We start from the raw sequence: 18,922 nt of genomic DNA, 5'->3' as shown, positions 1-18,922 counted from the left end.
GCCAATAGCGAATAAAGTGTTAACCATTTGTTCAATTTTCATTCGATTTTTTATTTCAATGCGTATAATGGTATCGCGTACCCGATCGAGTATGCATCGTAATCACTTTTGTTATCAAATGATAGATTTTGATATAATGCGTAACAATGTAATATAATGTTTCTTTATGATCACGATTATTATTCTATTTTATCGCAGTGAAAATACCAAAATAGATCAGTATATGCGCATAGTATTCTGAAATAGCGGAACAAGCCGAAGCATGCAAATTCGTTTTGCTCATAAAAATCCAGAAGTTCATTACCATTTTGTTATGAGGCTCCACTTTCCAACTTCCGAAGCTCGTAATTTAAACGACTTTTATCCATAAACCCACACACGGACCACACTTACTCACACACACACTGTACGATTGAAAGTAACTGACTATTTAAATAATTTAATTAGCACTAAAGGCTATAGAAAATTCTTCACGAAAAAGGAAATGGAAAATGTGAAATAAAATTTTTCTATCTAAAGCTATTATTCATCGTGAAAAAGGTTCAAAATTTATTGAGTATGCGTGCGAATGAGTCGACTTGTCTGACCATTGCTCGTTCTTTTTACTTGTGTTGATGTTTTTTGACATTCAGAATGATACAGTACCAGCTGTTCTCCGTTAATATTAATATCTTCTATTTAAAGCCAGTTAAAACAGATAATATCACCGACAATGTTTTCAAGCATAAATATAATTAGAAATAATAAGTAATGAAACAAACGAGTAACAAATAATGAGCATAACGTAACATAATTACACGGATCGCCGATCTCTTTGCGTTTTATTTCGAAAGAATTGTTATTTTGCTACAAGACGAACAATTCCAAAGGTGAAGAGGAATTTTTCACTAACAATCGCACGCAAAGTGTCGCATTTGGTTATGCAAACGAGAGAAATTTTAAAACTGGCTGTTTCGAGGCGAGAAATTTTTCCCTCGCGTGAAGGAATTCATTTATTTCGACTCTAATTTTCAATCTGGTTTTCATTTTTATGAATTTAATTTCAACACACACGTGTTCATCTTTGAACCTCTTGACAGCGATTTATTTATAAAAAAGGCTTGCTAAAAAAAAAAAGGGACGCCCGTTGGAGGTTTTCAGAACGTCAGAATATACGCGAATTGCTTTGAGAGTCGCTGTAATTTATTTAAAAAATCGGGATTTTCGGAAAACATCGGAAAAACGTTCTCGTCGCCTGTATGAAATTATACACGAATTCAGATAGTAATAAATTTATGATTATAAATGCATTCGTCGTTTTCATTTCCGTAACGAAGATTTAACGTGTGAAACAAAAATCGAACGTTAAACAATATTTTCATGGCGGTGCATATTGTCGTTCCGATTTTATAAATCTTAGTTACAGAGATGAAAATTTATATTTAGTAAATTACGATTCTAAAATAAAACATATATTGCTCGCACTATCCACAAAGAAAAAAAGAAAATAAAGGCGTAGCCAATTTAAAGAATTCTTTTCGTCAATTTTTAAACAATAATCGTTTAAATTTAACGAATTAAACACTGTCATGCGTGTATCACTGTCAAATTTTAATTAGCCTCATTCGTCACAAATCACACCACAAATGATAAATATTCCTCGAAATTTTCATTTTTACATTTCTTCTCGCGTAAAAATCGAGAAACGATTAACGAATTTTCGAACAGTTCCTAAATTAACCACTGCAAAACGAAACGTATTTTAAACTCCCTTTTATCGTCTACGGATCTCGTAATAATAAAACAATTTCAAGTTCAACGCGGGAATTCAAAACTATTACACTTTGCCCGTTAAACGATTAAAATGTTTCCCAAACTTGCATAATTTCATTACGAAATCGGCCTTGTCTCTCGGACGTTCGAATCCGGCACTTGGAACGAAATTAAAATTCTATCTGCTTTATATCCCGGGCGGCTCTCGCTCGGCGAAATTTCCCGTCGGAGCAGCCAGGAAACTTGGAAAGTATTTGGCGTGCAATTAGGGACTTGAAATCGCCGATTGTGGGCGCGGTACGATATCCGGGTGAAAAAAGCACGGTATTCAAGGATCGATCGGAACGTCTGCGAGACTTCGTACACGTGATTTCGCATTCCACGTGCAAGAGTTTCCGCAGAATTGGATTTTCACTCGAGCCAAATACAAGCATCGTTAGCCAACGTTGACGCTTTACTCCCCACTACCACTCGACTCGCTTTGGTGCTTGCCACTTTTCAGCTTACTTTATTTTCCTCGGGCACGTAAAGTATCGCGAAGGAAAGAGTGCGGGTCGATGATAGGTCGCACGAAGCGAAAAATCGACGAGTTACCACGAAGTTGATATTTCCTGTATTATTTTTTTTTTTACAGCATTTCTTGCACCAATATAGTAATAGGAAACGACGCGCGGATATAGTAAAATTTAACGGAATAATAATATATAAAGAGTACAATAATTGGTAGTATGGTCATTTCCGCTTTCGAGTGACGAGATTGAGATCGTTGGTTCGAGAGCGAGTAGATCGAATTGAGACGCAGTGAGAGTGAGCGAGATAGAGCAACGGCGAGAGAGACTCGCATTACATGCTGATGAAAAGTAATGGGAATTATTTAAGTATTCGGAGGGCTTGATATTTATTGTAATGTATGTGCGGATGTATCCAGTAAAATAGAATGTAAACGTATATATTTAAATATATATGTAATATCAACGTTATATTATATTATCTAAAAAAGAAGAAATGTAAAACAACATTTTCATATTTGTCGCTTTGTTTTATCGTCAATGGTTTGGTAAGATTTTGCCGATAAGAATGAGTCCAAACACGACCACATTCGGACGATTTTTGATTATACGATATCCTACCAATTTTCGAAAAACTTTTGAAAGTAAATGAAATTATTCGAAGTAATCCAAACATGGTCGTGTTTGGACTCATTCTCACCGGGAAAACTTTCTTAATTCATTGACGACACTCTTGCGAAGATATAACATTCCAATAAATATTAAGAAAAATATTAAAATTTCAATTTTCATTAGCATCGAACGAAACAGAAGATTTAGGAAGAATGACTTTAACGTACAAATTGTCCCTTAAAAACGGGAATTATTCTATAATAGAGACGGTTGACCATTTCAAACAAAAAAGAAATAAACATAATACATTAATAAAAAGATACTCTTGAAAGCTGGTGATATTATGTTATCGTATCGTGTACAAATGTATTAATTTTTCTTTCAGGATACTTTCCTCTGCCGTCGGTCTACTGTCTCACCTGGATCTGCCTGGACGTGTTATTTTGCACGGCGAGCATAATGCATCTGTGCACCATAAGCGTGGATCGATACCTGAGCCTGCGTTACCCCATGAAATTCGGCCGGAACAAAACCAGACGGAGAGTCACCTTGAAAATTCTCTTCGTGTGGGTCCTCAGCATTGCCATGAGCTTGCCGCTTAGTCTAATGTACTCGAAGGTGAGACACTTTGTACGAAAAGTACGACGCGACGTTACGTTCAACGTCGCAACACGAAAGTAAATATCACGTGTTGCTTCGTGGCGAAACGTGGCGATTCGCGGCGCTGCAGTCGCGAAACCTCTTTTCGCCCCATCGTTTATTTCGTTTCATTCGGCCATACTTCCGAACTTTCCCGCCATTTGCCGCGTGTCTCCCGAGGATTTACCACGGAGACAATAAACGACGCAATCTGGGTCATACGTATCCATACATTCGAATTCCCCACCAGAAATATCACGACACTTCGTACGATAATTTACTACCTTAAATAATTCAGCAAACCGGAAATAATATCACCCGGAATTATTATAGGTTAGAGTACACGAAGAGAAAGAAACGTTCTCTCGTATTTCTCGTAACGTGGAATATTTATCTTGCTCGGTTTGCACGACGTCTCTTTCACTTTTCAAATGTGGAATTATTCAGTTTTTTCTTTTACAGGTAACGTTACTTTCGAACGAAACGAAAAAAAAAAGAAAAAAACACCGGTGTGTACATTGTATTTACGGGAGCAATAAAGATAAATTTATCTATTTTTAAACGTTTCTTTACCGTAGATAACACTGTATCGATTCTGCGATTATGGGTAAAAAGAATGTAAAACAGAAGGATAAAATTTATCTTCCATTCGTGCGACCGGTGATTAGAAATTACCGTGTCGAGCAACGGGTATTCGAGGAACGATTATCATCGCGGCAATTAACGAAATTTGCAACGAAAGAGAAGAGTCTATTAATTACGGAATTTAAATCCGAGCAAGCGAACGAAGAAATGGTTGCTAGCATATCCGGTACTTCCAAGTTCCCAATACCTCGTCCATTAAATCGTTGACAGGCATTTCGTGCACTCGTCGTGTAGCACGAAACCGAATGGTTCTTTCCTCTTGCTTGCGTTTCCGGCGTAAATCGTAGAAACTAAAGGGAAGTAGAAAAGCGCTTTTAAAAGCGGTTCTAAAATCTGTAAAATGTGCAGTATCGAATCGCTTCGGTGGGTTAATACTACCGTGGCGCAATAAAGGAAAGGGTAGAAATAAAAGAAATAAAAGAATCGTTGTTAAGGATCGTTAATCGTCAGAACTACGATTTCAATCCTCGAAAAAATTAACACTAACAACCAGCATCGACTCTGCCTCGAAATAATATCGTCAAAACTCGTGGTAAGGAACAGGATGAATTTATAAATGGAATTTACAAAAAAAAAATGCGAAATTTTTGTTCCTTTTGATTTTGTAAGTAAGCGAGACAACTGTGGATCAAGAAGCGAAGTACTGTTTGGTTTCATCGAGCAACACAGCGAAGTGGAGTTAAATATTTATTAACACTTCGACCGTGAAGTTGCATAATCCTTCTCGAATGTAATCAAATTTCGAAACACGAAGTAGTTGGCGAATAATTGATTCAATTACCCGTTGGATCATTAATACTACTCTGTGAGTTATTTATGTAATTCTCGAAAAGCTATATCAATTTTATTTCAACGTATATGTATCGTTGGAAGTTGAGAAGATCTGTTCCCAAGGGTGTTCTGAAGTTAGGGGAACGCTATGCATAGCTTAGTAGTCGTTTGTTAGGAAGTAGACTAAATTGAGACCCCTGGTAACGCGAAACAAGCGACATAACGATAACGTGAAAAGTATAAAATTGTTTCACTTTCTCTTTTCACGATTATGAAAGTAAAATTAATTGGAAAGAAAATTTACAGTAATACATGTCCGAGTTAAAATTATTAAGATTTTCTTCGTTTAACGTTTGCTTTTTTTTTTCTTTTATAGTTTGTATAATTTCTTCTATTGCAATATATTGCGGAATTATACTATATTATAATTTTTAGTTCGTGTCTATCGAAGAGGGCCGGCGAACAAATGGTAAAAATTATTTACTTAGGATAGTCGATCGTGCGAATGATTTCGATCGGAGGACGCGCGCGTTTTCCGCATTAAAATGTAAATTCAGGCCCAAGGAATTCTGAATATTTAAATTCTGACGATCTCCATACGAAAATACAAATGAAAAACTGGGCCACGGAATTGTTCAACGACGTACCGGGAGTCAATATTTCAGCGAAATTCGGATTTGCATTCCCACGGAATTGAAACTCCCGTTGCGGAAATAAATTCGCCAAGTTACGGAAACCGTCTTGCGATTTTCGCGTCCCTTGGGCGAGAAAAGAATCTTGCGTTTTTCGAAAGAACCAGTCTACTTTCCACATTTTCCAGCAAGATCTAACGCGCGTGGAAACTTCCAAACTGCATAAATGCATTTCTTTCGTTTCCACTTAGTTTTTCAAAACGGTCATTTAGTTAATTGGAAATTTATCTACTTCTTGTCGTTACTAATTGCAATAACGCACACTGTATGTATTAAGTAGTTTATCGTTGAAAAATATTCTCAGCCAGTTATTTAATATATAGAATCTTTCTTCGTGAATTTAAATTGTGTAAATAAGACTTGAAAGAAAAACATTGGAAATTTTCCAGTCGATAAACGATTCGATAGCCAAGTACCTCGTCTTGAAATATTTATGATTGAAAAATAGGGATTTTTGTGTGAATATGTAGATAAAACGTCTGCAAAATCATCGAATACTTTCAAATAACAAGATTTATTATACTATTTGCCATTAAATACGAAGATAATTAAATTCCCTCGTCCTTGATCGAGCCACAAAGCTCGGTCGAACGAACGTAAAAATTCCGTCTTGACGATGGTATCAACTGGTCATAAAATTTCTTATCTCGAACGATTAATTTTCCAGTTTGTCGATCTCACAGTTTTCCAAGAAGTCGGAATCGTCTTCTTGAATACCTCATTTTTCAAGGGCGATTTAATGACGGAGCCACAATTTTTCAAACCCTAACGAACACGATTCAAGTATTCCACCATTATCGTTTAATTGCTTGGAAATCATTTCGTGCAGTTCGCATTAACTGTTCGAACGTGAAGGAGAGACCACTGCGCTCTGCTTTGACCCTCCTGAAGATTTAAACGCTTAACACGCGCCGTGTGCGGAATTCTCGCATGATCGCATTTCATAAGCATATTCGTCAAACGCCCGTAAACGTTCAACGCACACAATGCACCGTAATAAATCTTACAAGTGTTTATATAATTGACATTCCTTCTCCTTGTTTCGTTACTCGACATTAACTTATTCGTGCTTCGAGACTGAACACTTTGGCTAAACAAAATAACTTTGACAAAATCTGATTGGTTTATTGTCGTCACGAGACATTGGTCAAGAGTCGATACTCAATAATCGAAACAGAAATAACTCAACAAATGGTTAAACAAACGATATGAAAGCTTCCATTAAGAAAGGATTGTTAAAATATCATTTTAATATAACTTGTCAAAATTCTATTGTACGTACGTATCAATATACCTTTTTTTATTGAATTTTATATTTGCACTCGGTGTAGGATAAATAATCAGTTCGGTGAAGAATCGTAGCCAAGTGAAGTTTGGGATCAAAATTTGTATTTTTATTTATTATTGTTTATTCGCGAGAATCGATCTCGTCGGATGCTTTAACTCGATCACTCTTAGTGTATCGGTGTTTCGCTTTGTTCTTTTCATCGAACGATACACGAGAGATTTAGTCTCGGCTCGAGACAAGAAACAGGTCGATTCACATGACAAAAACGCTACCCTGCCCGGATACGTGATATCGAGCTGACCCAAATTTCTTGTAACCGGGTAATATTCTATACCGTGTGCATTACCATTAACTACTTAACTGCCAAGCTTATGCCGATTCGGCAACATAGTCGTCAAATAAACGAGACTATTGGGAGTGAAATAGTAGAGGAAAAAAACAGGGAATGCAAAATATTGAGTAATTTGTAAATATATTTTCTCGACCGTTGTTAAAGTTTTTTTAAAGCGAGGTAGAAAATTGTGACGAAAATCCACGAAACACGTTGCGATTTCGTTTCGTGAACAACGACGAGGCATCGTCGTCCCGGCCTTATATTACGTTCTAACGTTGTTGGTAATTCATATTGTTTGGGTCGTGCTTTAATGTCAACCGAGTTAATTAGAAAGTCGTAGCTAGTTCGGTTGCCCGGCCGTCGGATCGCGTTTACGCGGTACATATTTTAGCGAGTTTAATGAGTACACGCGTGGAATGGGAATTAATAGAGCGGAACGTGGCAACTTTTCTTGCCATTGAAAATTACGGTTGCTGGCAAGACCGAGCTGCGAGCGCATAGAGTGTCGGACGTATTGCGACAGATAAATTCGCAAAGACAGGTAATCGGGTATGGGAGATAAACTAAACTGCGCGAGTGTCCCGCAAGGGATACCCTCCAAGTACTGTTGTTTTTGCAAAGTTCGTAAACTCGTAAATGTGGAACTCGTGCGTGGTAAATTTGCACGCTGTGTACATTTGGTCGAGAATTGCGAGTGTACGGCGTCTCGAAAGTAACGAACAGTCGATTTCGGAACTGGAATGCTCATTAAAATAAAAATATTGTCCGGGGTAACGTTAATAAAATATTTCGAACGAAGAGAAAGTTTAAAAAATTACGATGGACTTGAAGAACTCGATTTATTGTTCACATTGCATTACTCGAATATGACGATTATTCAGATATTTGATCGGTGCACAGAATATTCGAATAGTATTCGAATACTCGAGTACATGTTCGAATAGTGGAGGAAGGTTACTTAACCGTTTGAGTCACAGAGGGTATTGAAAAAACACTGTCGAAGAATCCCGAACAGCTTGTCTGACCATGGACGGTGGTAATACTACTTGTCTGACCATGACGGGGCAAAACTACTTGTCTGATTATATACGGGATAATACTACTTATCTGACCATAGACGGGGGTATACTACTTACTTGGCCAATAATCATTAATTATCAATTGATCAATAATGTAGTAACTCTTTTTTTTTATGTCTAATTGTCTGATCATACTACTGCAATTTCGATATATCGAATTTTTTATGGACCAAACGCCACCTCGAAGGCAAATTACTTTTAGAATTTGACAACCCCCTCTTCAAGTGGCGATTTTCTTATTTATGTATCGACCACAATAAAATAGGCCATAATGGGGAACAAGTGGAAAGATTGAACTTTAATTTGATTATTGTTGCAATAATCTGAATTCAGTATTAACAAAGTGGTTGCTGTTTGAATTCTACGTTGCTACAGTGCTTGAGTAGTACGATCCGCATATGGTCAGACATATAATATGACCACTGTATATGGTCGGACAAGTAGTAGGACCCCCGTATATGGCTCGACAAGTATTACGTCCGTCTATGGTCAGACAAGGGTATGGTCGTGCAAGTGTATAGTCAGACAATTATAGATCAGACAAGTAGGCATGCAAGTGTATGGTCAGACAAATTGAAACGCGATTGTATGATCAGAAATTTGATCTTAACCGTTTGTGTCCCAGAGAGTATTGAAAAAACACTGTCAAAGTATTTTACAAAATTACCTATATTACGCTATCAATATATAAGATACTAAAGTATATTACCTTCTGTGCTGCAAACCTACAAGTTGTGTGGTCTCGATATTACATCAAACTCCTCAAAATTAGATTCCACTATATAACAAATCGACCGTTGCTATTCCGAACATGAAAGTTGAACCACGACCACACGCTGTAATACCATAGCAAAGTTCAAAACACATGCGATAAACGACGTTACTGTGTTAATTTCAACCATTTATCAATACGATAAGCAAACTACGCTCGAGTGATTATCTAATATTGAAATGTTCGAATCGTATCGTCAAATATGGAAGTCACTCGAGTATTCGAGTTACATTCACCGAGTATTTGGGTCACTCGAGTATTCGAGTTACATTCACCGATTCACCGAGTATTTGAGTCACTCGAGTATTCGAGTTACATTCACCGAGTATTTGAGTCACTCGAGTATTCGAGTTACATTCACCGAGTATTTGAATCACTCAAGTATTCGAGTTACATTCACCGAGTATTCGAGTCACTCGAGTATTCGAGTTACATTCACCGAGTATTTGAGTCACTCGAGTATTTGAATCACTCGAGTATTCGAGTCACTCGAGTATTCGAGTTACATTCACCGAGTATTTGAGTCACTCGAGTATTCGAGTTACATTCACCGATTCACCGAGTATTTGAGTCACTCGAGTATTCGAGTTACATTCACCGAGTATTCGAGTTACATTTACCGAGTATTTGAGTCACTCGACTGTTCGAATCATATCCGTCGAGTATTTGAATCGTTCAAGTATTCGAACGATATTCGCCGAGTATTCGAATCACTCGGATGGTTCGAATACTCGAATCACATTTACCGAGGAATCACCGAAGTGTTCAAGGATTCGAATGCAGAAGAATTCGACGAGTCGGTCACAACCCTCCTCGGGACATCGCGAACGGTATGGCTTCGATCGAAACCCAGCTCATACCTCTTGATAACACGCTTCTGGTTCCCTATACGGCTCCGCGTCATCGATCTTCGTGGCTTTGTAATTTTCGGGTACAGAAGGGTTCGGAAACGAATACAAACGGTTCCAAAACGGAAGAAAACGTATCATCGCGATGCACGCGAGCAATGGAGGCGGGCGTTTTTGTCGGAAATTGCGGCGTATTCTCACGCGAAGCGGAAAGATCGCTCGATCTGCTGCGCGGTTAAGCTCCCGGAGGAAGCTTCACCGGCAGCTCGAGGTGTCTGATTTGCGACTCCGCGTCGGCAGACAATAGTTGCCGCTCGCTGGCGTCGCTCCGCGCGCGAATGCGGTTTGCATAAAGGAGCAGTGAATTCTGAAACGAGGCCTGCTTATGGTAATGCTTCGAACGGCGGTTCGCGCCTTTTGCTTAATTCGCGACGTTGTGTACGAAATTTACGGGAACGAGTTTTACGTTGTCAAACTCGATATTGATAACCTTAACGGTGAAAATAAATAAATCAACGATATTAAGCGGGTATAATTAATTTGAAGTTTCATTGAATTGTACAGGAATTTTCTTACCATTTTATCAAGTAAATAAAAACAACACGACAGAGTCTCAAAGGAGACGATTATTTATTTTGAAGAAACTAATATTCTGATAGGCAAAAATTTATATTCAAAATTAATAAAATAAAATATTATTTTATGAGTTGTCAAGGTTATTGAAATATTTTTTAAAAAGGACTATGTATAAAAAATAGTGATGTAACTTATAAAGAAACAAATTTGAGTATGTAGAATATGACCTTGAAATAACCTTGAACAACGAAACTTGCGTTTATTTAATGACTTGCTCTTTCCGTGATTTTGAAGATGAATTAATTAATGATCGTCAATAATAAGTGTCTCACTACATCCAACGTTAACGAGTGTAAAAGTTTAATTGAATAAAGTTACCTGTATACCATCCAAGTGTAGTTGCAAACCATGTTTTTCACATCGGTTCGGCAGGTCTCTTCGCTGCTGACCGTTTGACAAACGCGCTTTTCCAACTTCAAGGACTGTGACGTTTTTGTCACGGATAATACATATTGTAGATTCACGGAGGATCATTCGACGAAGTCAGGGTTGACCATTATTGATGGGAATTATGAACGAAGGCACCTGCCAATCATTCTGTGACGCGACGCGCGATCGTATCGTCAATACAGCGTGAAAACTGTCATTAGAGAACACGATATCGATCAACGGGTACACGAGGGTAGAAGATTAAAGCAACGACTTTGTAGATGGTGATCAGTATTAATATCACGACCGGTAACGGTCTTTTTCGTCGCATGTAGAATAGCCATTAGTTTGATCGATGGTTATATCAAAATCTGTTAACGAAAGCATTAAAGTAACTGTGACTTGTATAGAACAGCAGCCATTCATTTAATCGAAGTTACATCGAAACTTCTTTACAAAATTACTTCATTGGAATTAACCACAAGTGGCCATTACTTATGTAGATGTTACTTTTATACCGATGTCCCTCAAACCATAAAAGAGAATTAAAATAATAGTATTAAATCGTTAGATTAAAAAATGTGCATCCATTCGTGAAAAATTATAATATTATTTAAATGGATTTGTAAATTTTAATTTAATCTTTCCACGCGTTCCTTACCGAAGCAATGTTTTCAACAAGAATAGATTCGAGGTAATCCTCCCTCCCAGATTTGAAAACGACAATTTGAGAAACATTGCTGACCAATGTAAGAATACTCGAGTATTCGAATAGTATCATACTCGTCGAATACACGAATCATCGAATTATTCGAATTACTCGAATTACTCGAATTACTCGAATTACTCGAATTATTCGAATTATTCGAATAATTCGAATAATTGAATAGAATAAAATTCTACAACGAGTACCTCGAACCAAGTTCACCACTTCTCAAGTTCCAAATAATTATACCACGAGAACCAATAGCGAACGGTCGTTGTTTCTTGCTGTGGAACGCTCGTGAATCTTTCATCCGTAACGTACTTTAAGTTCACTGAAATCGGTGAAGTGGTTAGCATCGTGAATTATCACCAGAAACGCACGCTTAACCTAAAGGGGACAAGAAAAGGGTTTCAGTGAAGAACACACGTATTCTGACGATCGGAGCAAATTATATTTATTGACACTCGAAGAAACGTGGTAGCAGTTCAACGACGAACGATATCGAGTCGCGACTGAATCGGTGCGGTAATGGTACGAAAATAAAAAAGAAATTGTCGCGATAGGACGGCGAACTCGTATCGGCAGAGGGGTTTTTGGCGACAGTTTTATCATTTTTTTCCCATTCTGTTCCTACTGATAGCGAACTATACGCGCGTATACATATGCACGAATGACTTGCGTTCCGACGGATGACGCCGTGGGGCGATATGTTTTTTTTTTGTCAACTCGTGGAGCTTTATTCCTCGGTGTACTCGAACGGCTCTGGGGGATCAGCTTCCTTCTCCTCGTCGGGTTTTGGACCGAAAGCTGAAACATAACGGTGGTAATCGAACGCAACGTGCCGATAACTCTTCTAGCGAAGCAGCTACGTTCACCGATCACGACAGCGATCGAGATAACTCTTTCGAGGTGATCGAGTGTAGTGGTTGTTGGAGAGATGATCATCGCGACCGGATGACCGTTAACCCTTTGCACTCGAAGCATTCTTTCATACGAGGAACTAGTAGCCCCGCGAAATTTCTTAAAACAAAAATTACATACAATATCGTGAGCGTAACTTCCATTTCACATCGATGGTTTCGTCTTTCCCCCTCTTCGCGTTTTACAATGTTCGAATTCTCTTCGATACGATACCACGCGAGCTACTGCACCTGAGTGCAGAGGGTTAAATAATTTCTGGACTGCTCGAAATAATTTCAAAACTACTCGCGCACGATGATCAATACTTTCGAGGCTGTTCGTTCGATTTTGATCGTTGATTAGCTCTTTGGTGTCTCGACTTTCGATCGTTTCGACCACGCGAAATCCTTTGAATTATTTCGAGCGGTATAGTCAAAATATAGTCGAATACGACGATACAAATTTAAACGAAAATTATGGACAATTGCGCCAAGTCGTTAATATCGATTCGAAGGTTGTCAAACATCGATGTTGATAGATTATGTTTCTCTGTGACTGTCAATTTGTTGATACACAATCAGAATCGCGAATATAAAATTAGAGATCGTGAATTTCTGATTGATACGGATATATTGTACACGAGGAACAAAGATTTTCAAATCTACTTTAATGGACAACTGGAAGAATTGAAATGAGAAAATGTAATCAACGTTGTTAGTGAATATATTCACATAAACATAGTCTCAATATATCATTCGATAAACCTCAACGACAACGCGGAAACACAGTAACTATTTCGTTAAATAAATTTCGTTCGATTACAACATGGCGTCTGCTCAATTTCGTTTAAGCCAAGCTAAGCATTCAAGCTGTTAAATTTTTTTTTCGTTAAACTAATTACCTTACGACGAATAATTTCGTAAATTGACATTGATGCTACCGTAGGGAACTAGAAAGAACACCTATGAGCAATGTTCACTATCGAAAACAAAATTCATTTTTTCTCTTTCGTTGCAGGGATGCTATCAGTCGTTACTTTATCCGGTACATGATCTTGGTCAATGGTGATAACTATAATAGCGATAGTATAAATAGATAATAACTGTACATACCCTTCTTAAAAAATTCTAATCACAAAATCTTGGCCAATGGTGGTAACTAAGATAGTGATAGTACAGACAGTTAATAACAGTAGATACCTCTTTGAAAAAATTCTCTCCAATTCCCCAGGATAACAATATGGCGAATATCGTGAAGAAGTATCGACTTACCGGCTACTGGCTCCACGAGCTCTTCCACCGAATCCACTGTTACGTGCTTCACCATCACTATACCGCCAATTTGAATGTCCTTTACAGGAACGTACTGGCTCCCCTCTACCAGCTGTATCACCTTGAGTTGCTGTCGCAACACGCGAGCCGGATTCTGAAGGTTCTCGAAGGTCGGCTCGGGTTCCTTCTTCTCCTTCTCAGCTTTCTCAGGCTCGTCCTTACCCTTCTTCTCGACCTTCTCGGTCTTCTCCTTTGACTCCTTCGTCTCCTTCGCGTCCTTTGTCTCCTTCTCTTTCTTCTCCTCCTTCTCCTTCTTCTTCTCCTCTTTTTCCTTCGGCGCCGCCTCTTTCATCTCGACGGCCTCCTTCGTGTCTGGCGGATCCTGTGATTAAAAATTAAGGGGCGGAAATGAAAGAGAGGCAATCGCCCAAAAGCATCTCTCGACGCCCTTCGCGAGATCTATCACCGTGCCGAGAAACTGTCCCATCGCAAGGGTGTAAAACGACCGTGAAAAATAATCGGTTAGAACTTGAGACAAAGACCACTCGTCGAATTTTTATCCAGCGGAGTATTCAAATGCTTTGGAAATTCAAATATTACGCGAAAGTGATTCGAATACTGTTCAAATAAGTGCACGGATTAAGTATTCGAGTACTTGTACCATTTTATCCGTTAATTGAATCACTTGTACGAGAATAAATACTTAAATAATGATTGGAATATATACTGGAATACACATTCGAATACATATTCGAGTCATGCTTCGGAAATTCAAATAATACTCGAAGATAATTCGAATACTATTCAAATAAGTGCACGGATCAAGTATTCGAGTACTCGTAACATATTATTCGTTAATTGAATCACTTGTACTAGAATAAATACTTGAATAATGATTAGAATATATACTCGAACAAAAACTCGAATACACATTCGAATACATACTTGAGTCATGCTTCGGAAATTCAAACAATACTCGAAGATAATTCGAATACTGTTCAAATAAGTGCACGGATCAAGTATTCGAGTACTCGCAATATTTTATCCGTTAATTGAATCATTTGTATGAGAATAAATACTTGAATAATGATTGGAATACATACTCGAAACAAAGACTCGAATACACATTGGAATACATACTCGAGTCAAGATATATTTGAATAAATTCGAACACAATACCAATCTTCATCGATTAATGAATTATATTATATATTCAGTTTATTCGTAGACTCGAAGAAACTTTGTTCGGAAGAATCTCTACTCGAATAATTCCCAATTCTGTCCCACGTGTTTCTACCCTTGCCGGCCCAGGCGTCGAGTTAGTTCGCTACCCCGCTTTCAAGCGCATCGGAAGTTTCGAAATCCGCGACTCGAAAGCGGAGATACATCACCCATCGGCGAATATTGAAGTTATCATTTTTAATACTGACCACGTCCATCTTCTCGTGAGAGTCACGTGCACGTCTCTCGGATTCGCGTCTTCGTGCCTTCGCGGCGATACTGAGCACAGCTGTGGTGACCTTCTCCTTTTCCTCGCGTTTCTTCTCCTCCAATGGCGCGGGATATGCGTAGACACTTGGTCGGGCATTCGAGCGGAACTCCAGCTTCGGCATTTTCAGTTGCGCATTCAGAGCAATTAGGCAGGTTGGAGTGAAGGCGAGCGCCAAACAATGAGCCAGAGGGAACCAGTACCAATATTGGGTGAACACCAACGCCCCGACTACCGCCAGCATGTTCGTATGGCCTGTCCACGACTGGAGAGACACCGTCACGTTACGCCCCCCTGGAACGGTTATCATTGTTATGAGCGAGCAGCTGCCAATTGTTTGGATAGTATTTGTTTCGTCCGTTCCATCGAATCTCCAAGGCGACGTTCCGATTAATTCGTGAACGGGGTCAATTTCATTGCGGGGATATTTCGGGATATTAAAAAAAAAAAAAAAACACACACACACACGACAAAAGAAAAGTCAGGGTTAACCAACAGTCGGAAGGTAGCGGTTGGTTTGTATTTTTGAACATGGGTGATCAATTATGTTCGTGTGGGATCTGATTACTACTCTCACGAGTTCATTTCACCTGTCAAGGTACTTTACGAACGACAGAAAACTGATAAGAAACAACCACGAAGTGTACACCTACCTCTTGTCCGAACATTGGTGAAATTTTTACAGATTTGCAAAATCATCAAAGGTAAAGACTCTTTCGACTATGGTAACTCAAACTTAAGGAGTGAAGTTACCTTTGCCTCCCCTTCTCGGTATTATATTTCCAAATTCTTTGGAAGTATAAAGAAAATTAAAAAACATATTCTTCACGGAAAATGGTACATTATACCCCGCGATGGAAACAAAATTGCTTTTACTATTTGCGTCTTCGAAAGTTCTCGATCCAGTGAAACAATTCTATTTTAAATCCACGATAGAAACACCCTGTCCTTTGTCTTTGGTAAATCCGAAAACCTGCAGTGTTTCGCGATAATTCGAGGACACTTGGTGGGTGTTGCTCGTAAGGTACCCGACGGTGTTAGGAGACGCCAACAGCTTCCGGTTATGGACGTTCACCCTCGTCGACAATGGTAAAAAGGGAGCCGGAATAATACCATATCACCGGAGCGATAAACGCCTACAAAAGAGCTTCGATTTCACTTTTCCCTTACGGGGCGAAAGAACAAGGTCCGCAATAACGTCGACCTTTGATCGGCGATTCGTATTGTATTCTCGCCGACGTCAGGTGAACCTCTCCAACCCCCCCGTGTGTCCTGGATACGTTATCGAGGGTCGTTGAAGGGGTCGGTTAACGAGGTCTGGGCAGCTACGTACCAGCATCGATGATACCCTGAGCGAGAATGGCGCCGAACTTTGCCATAACGTCCTCGTGTTTGTCCACAACCACTTTCGCGTACAGCGCTCTGAAGTCCTTGACGCGAGGGCAGGTAGCCTCGGTCTGTTGAATCAGAATCATCGCGGAGGCGATCAGGGCGCCTTGACGAACGAAGTTCACCGGATCGTTCGTCATCGGGTCCAGGAGTGCTATGGCTTCCTTCAAACCTGTGCCAGCACACGCGATTCCCAGGGCCATCGCTGCCCCGTATCTCACGTGAGGATTGTAGCTTTCAGCCAGCAGGGATACCACGCTGGGACATTGTTCCGGTGTCCTGGAACGGAAAACAAAATCTATCGTTAGGCTACCGATCATTGAGAAACGCTACAAAGAACAAGCTCGACGTTAGGTGGGACCGGGGACAAAAGCATCGATCAATGTCGGAGGATTTGTTGCGGCCAATCGAGATCGTCAACAGAGACCCACCCGAGGCTACACATTAACCAGTTAGCTGGGATCGAGCCACTGAAATTAGCTCCGGGGTGATTTGCGAACGGAAGATCACGGTTGACTTGCTGGCTGCAAATAGTGAGTTCGGTCGGTTAGTAGGTATACTTTAACCCTTGTGCACTGTTTGGTTTAGTTTGAAGCGAACGGCTCCGGCGTAGTAATCATCTCAACGGCGCACAACGGTTAAATTAGGTGTGTCTAATCGCTCTTGGTTCAGCAATGCGCGGACAATACATTTGTATTATGGAGCACCGTGCGAAGTGATAATCGGGTGGGTTATTCATCGCAGCGGGTCAAAGGCTACGGAAGAATATTACCAACTGTTACATCGAAATATTAAACAACGAATCGATTAACGAAACAAACGAACGCACTTCCTCGAGCGACAGTCAACTCGTCACCAGTCAAATGGAAACAATTTTATACACGAAAACGCGAAACCGTATCAATTTCTAACCCAGGTGCCACGTTAACGGTCCGTGGCCTCGCAATAACAAATTCCACTCCGCTTTACGAAAAGATAGTATTACTGAAATTCCTTCTGAAGTACCCCGACATACATCTCCCATCGCATCCAGTTTTCAAACCCCGATGCATAATTACTGTTACCTGCACGATGCAAATTAAGTTCAAACTTTCCACTCGGCGGTTTGCCTCCGACCCGCGCCGCCATTACCCCGACTTTTCCCAGACCTGACGTTAATAACTCCTCCACGACCACGGTAACCGGTATTTACATAAATCTCGCGGTCCTGGGGAAACGAAACGGGTGAAAATGGGACAACGATGATGCGATAAAGCATCGTAAGATACGCCCCGGGTATTCCTCCGAGGGTGTGCGTAGATCGATCGAATCGCGACCGCTAAGTGCATAATCCTGTTTGACCGTGTTGCAGGAGGACGATTCTCTGCTGGTGGACGGTGCATGCCAGATACCGGACCCCCTTTACAAGCTGATCGGCAGCATAATCTGCTTTTACATACCACTGGGCGTGATGCTGCTCACGTACGCGCTGACGGTACGGTTGCTGGCTGAGCAACGACAGAATATTGGGGGAACTGCAGGATGGTCCTCCGGATGGCTAGGTGGCCCCCAAGGCCCACCCCCGGGAGGTTAGTGTATTATCAGGTACACTGACCGGTTACACTTCTGATTGGATCGTGACCACGTCAGCTACACCGTCTCTTTCCTTTCTATCCTATTTGTCGCATCCTAATCGAGATCTTCGGTTTCGAGAACTTGGGAACGTTAGGGAGACAGCGAGTCGACATCACTTGTCGACAGCAAGAACTTCGAGAATGTTTAATAGTACGCTAAGTACCATCTACCAGGTACCAACTGTCAAGTGAGAGTTACTTGTTAAAGGATTCTTCGAGTGTACAAGGTTGAGATAATGGTAGTTAGACTTGTCACAGTTTTGGTTGGAACACTGAGCATGTCTACTATGTCCCATTTGGGTCAAGAAGCTCTAACTTGTCACCGACAACAAATTTTATTGTGTTTTAATATCGATATCAAGAGTACAATGAAACTAATGGGTATAAATCCTTAGACTGTAGAAAATTAAGGTGTTATTGTGTAGACGGAATTATTACAGTTCTGGTCGATACCCTAAACACGTTTACATTGTGTTTCGCTGAATCTCGTCTTGTCAAGAACGCGTTGATTTATATGTACCTGGGGAAGCATCAGACTCGTATGTTAATTGATCCACACGTGAATCAGCAATTTTGGTTCGCAAAACTGAAGCGGAAACGTTACGTTT

At 39.9% G+C, this 18,922-nt stretch overlaps 2 protein-coding genes across 4 annotated transcripts in view; one reads left to right on the top strand and one right to left on the bottom strand.

Moving 5' to 3' along the window:
• 5-ht2b (5-hydroxytryptamine receptor 2B) overlaps positions 1-18,922 on the top strand; it is a 138,276-nt gene that overhangs the window by 85,927 nt on the left and 33,427 nt on the right. For both annotated transcript variants that reach the window (XM_076325990.1, XM_076325983.1), the window contains exons 3-4: positions 3,259-3,491; positions 18,053-18,269. In XM_076325990.1, the coding sequence (XP_076182105.1) occupies positions 3,259-3,491; positions 18,053-18,269 (450 nt within the window). The remainder of the gene's footprint in view (positions 1-3,258; positions 3,492-18,052; positions 18,270-18,922) is intronic.
• The window catches only part of Rpn2 (Regulatory particle non-ATPase 2), a 126,198-nt gene continuing 119,357 nt past the window's right edge, over positions 12,082-18,922 (bottom strand). The window contains exons 11-14 of one of the 2 annotated variants that reach the window (XM_076325967.1): positions 16,646-16,980; positions 15,254-15,606; positions 13,824-14,205; positions 12,082-12,459 (exon numbers count right to left, since the gene is read on the bottom strand). In XM_076325967.1, the coding sequence (XP_076182082.1) occupies positions 12,389-12,459; positions 13,824-14,205; positions 15,254-15,606; positions 16,646-16,980 (1,141 nt within the window). In that variant the 3' untranslated portion in view covers positions 12,082-12,388. The other variant, XM_076325977.1, reaches the window with a different exon arrangement.

This window comes from Ptiloglossa arizonensis, chromosome 1, assembly GCF_051014685.1.
Source record: "Ptiloglossa arizonensis isolate GNS036 chromosome 1, iyPtiAriz1_principal, whole genome shotgun sequence".
In the NCBI taxonomy this organism is placed as follows: domain Eukaryota; kingdom Metazoa; phylum Arthropoda; class Insecta; order Hymenoptera; family Colletidae; genus Ptiloglossa; species Ptiloglossa arizonensis.
The sequence above is the reverse complement of the archived record's forward strand: the minus strand, read 5'-3'. Positions and strand labels throughout refer to the sequence as shown.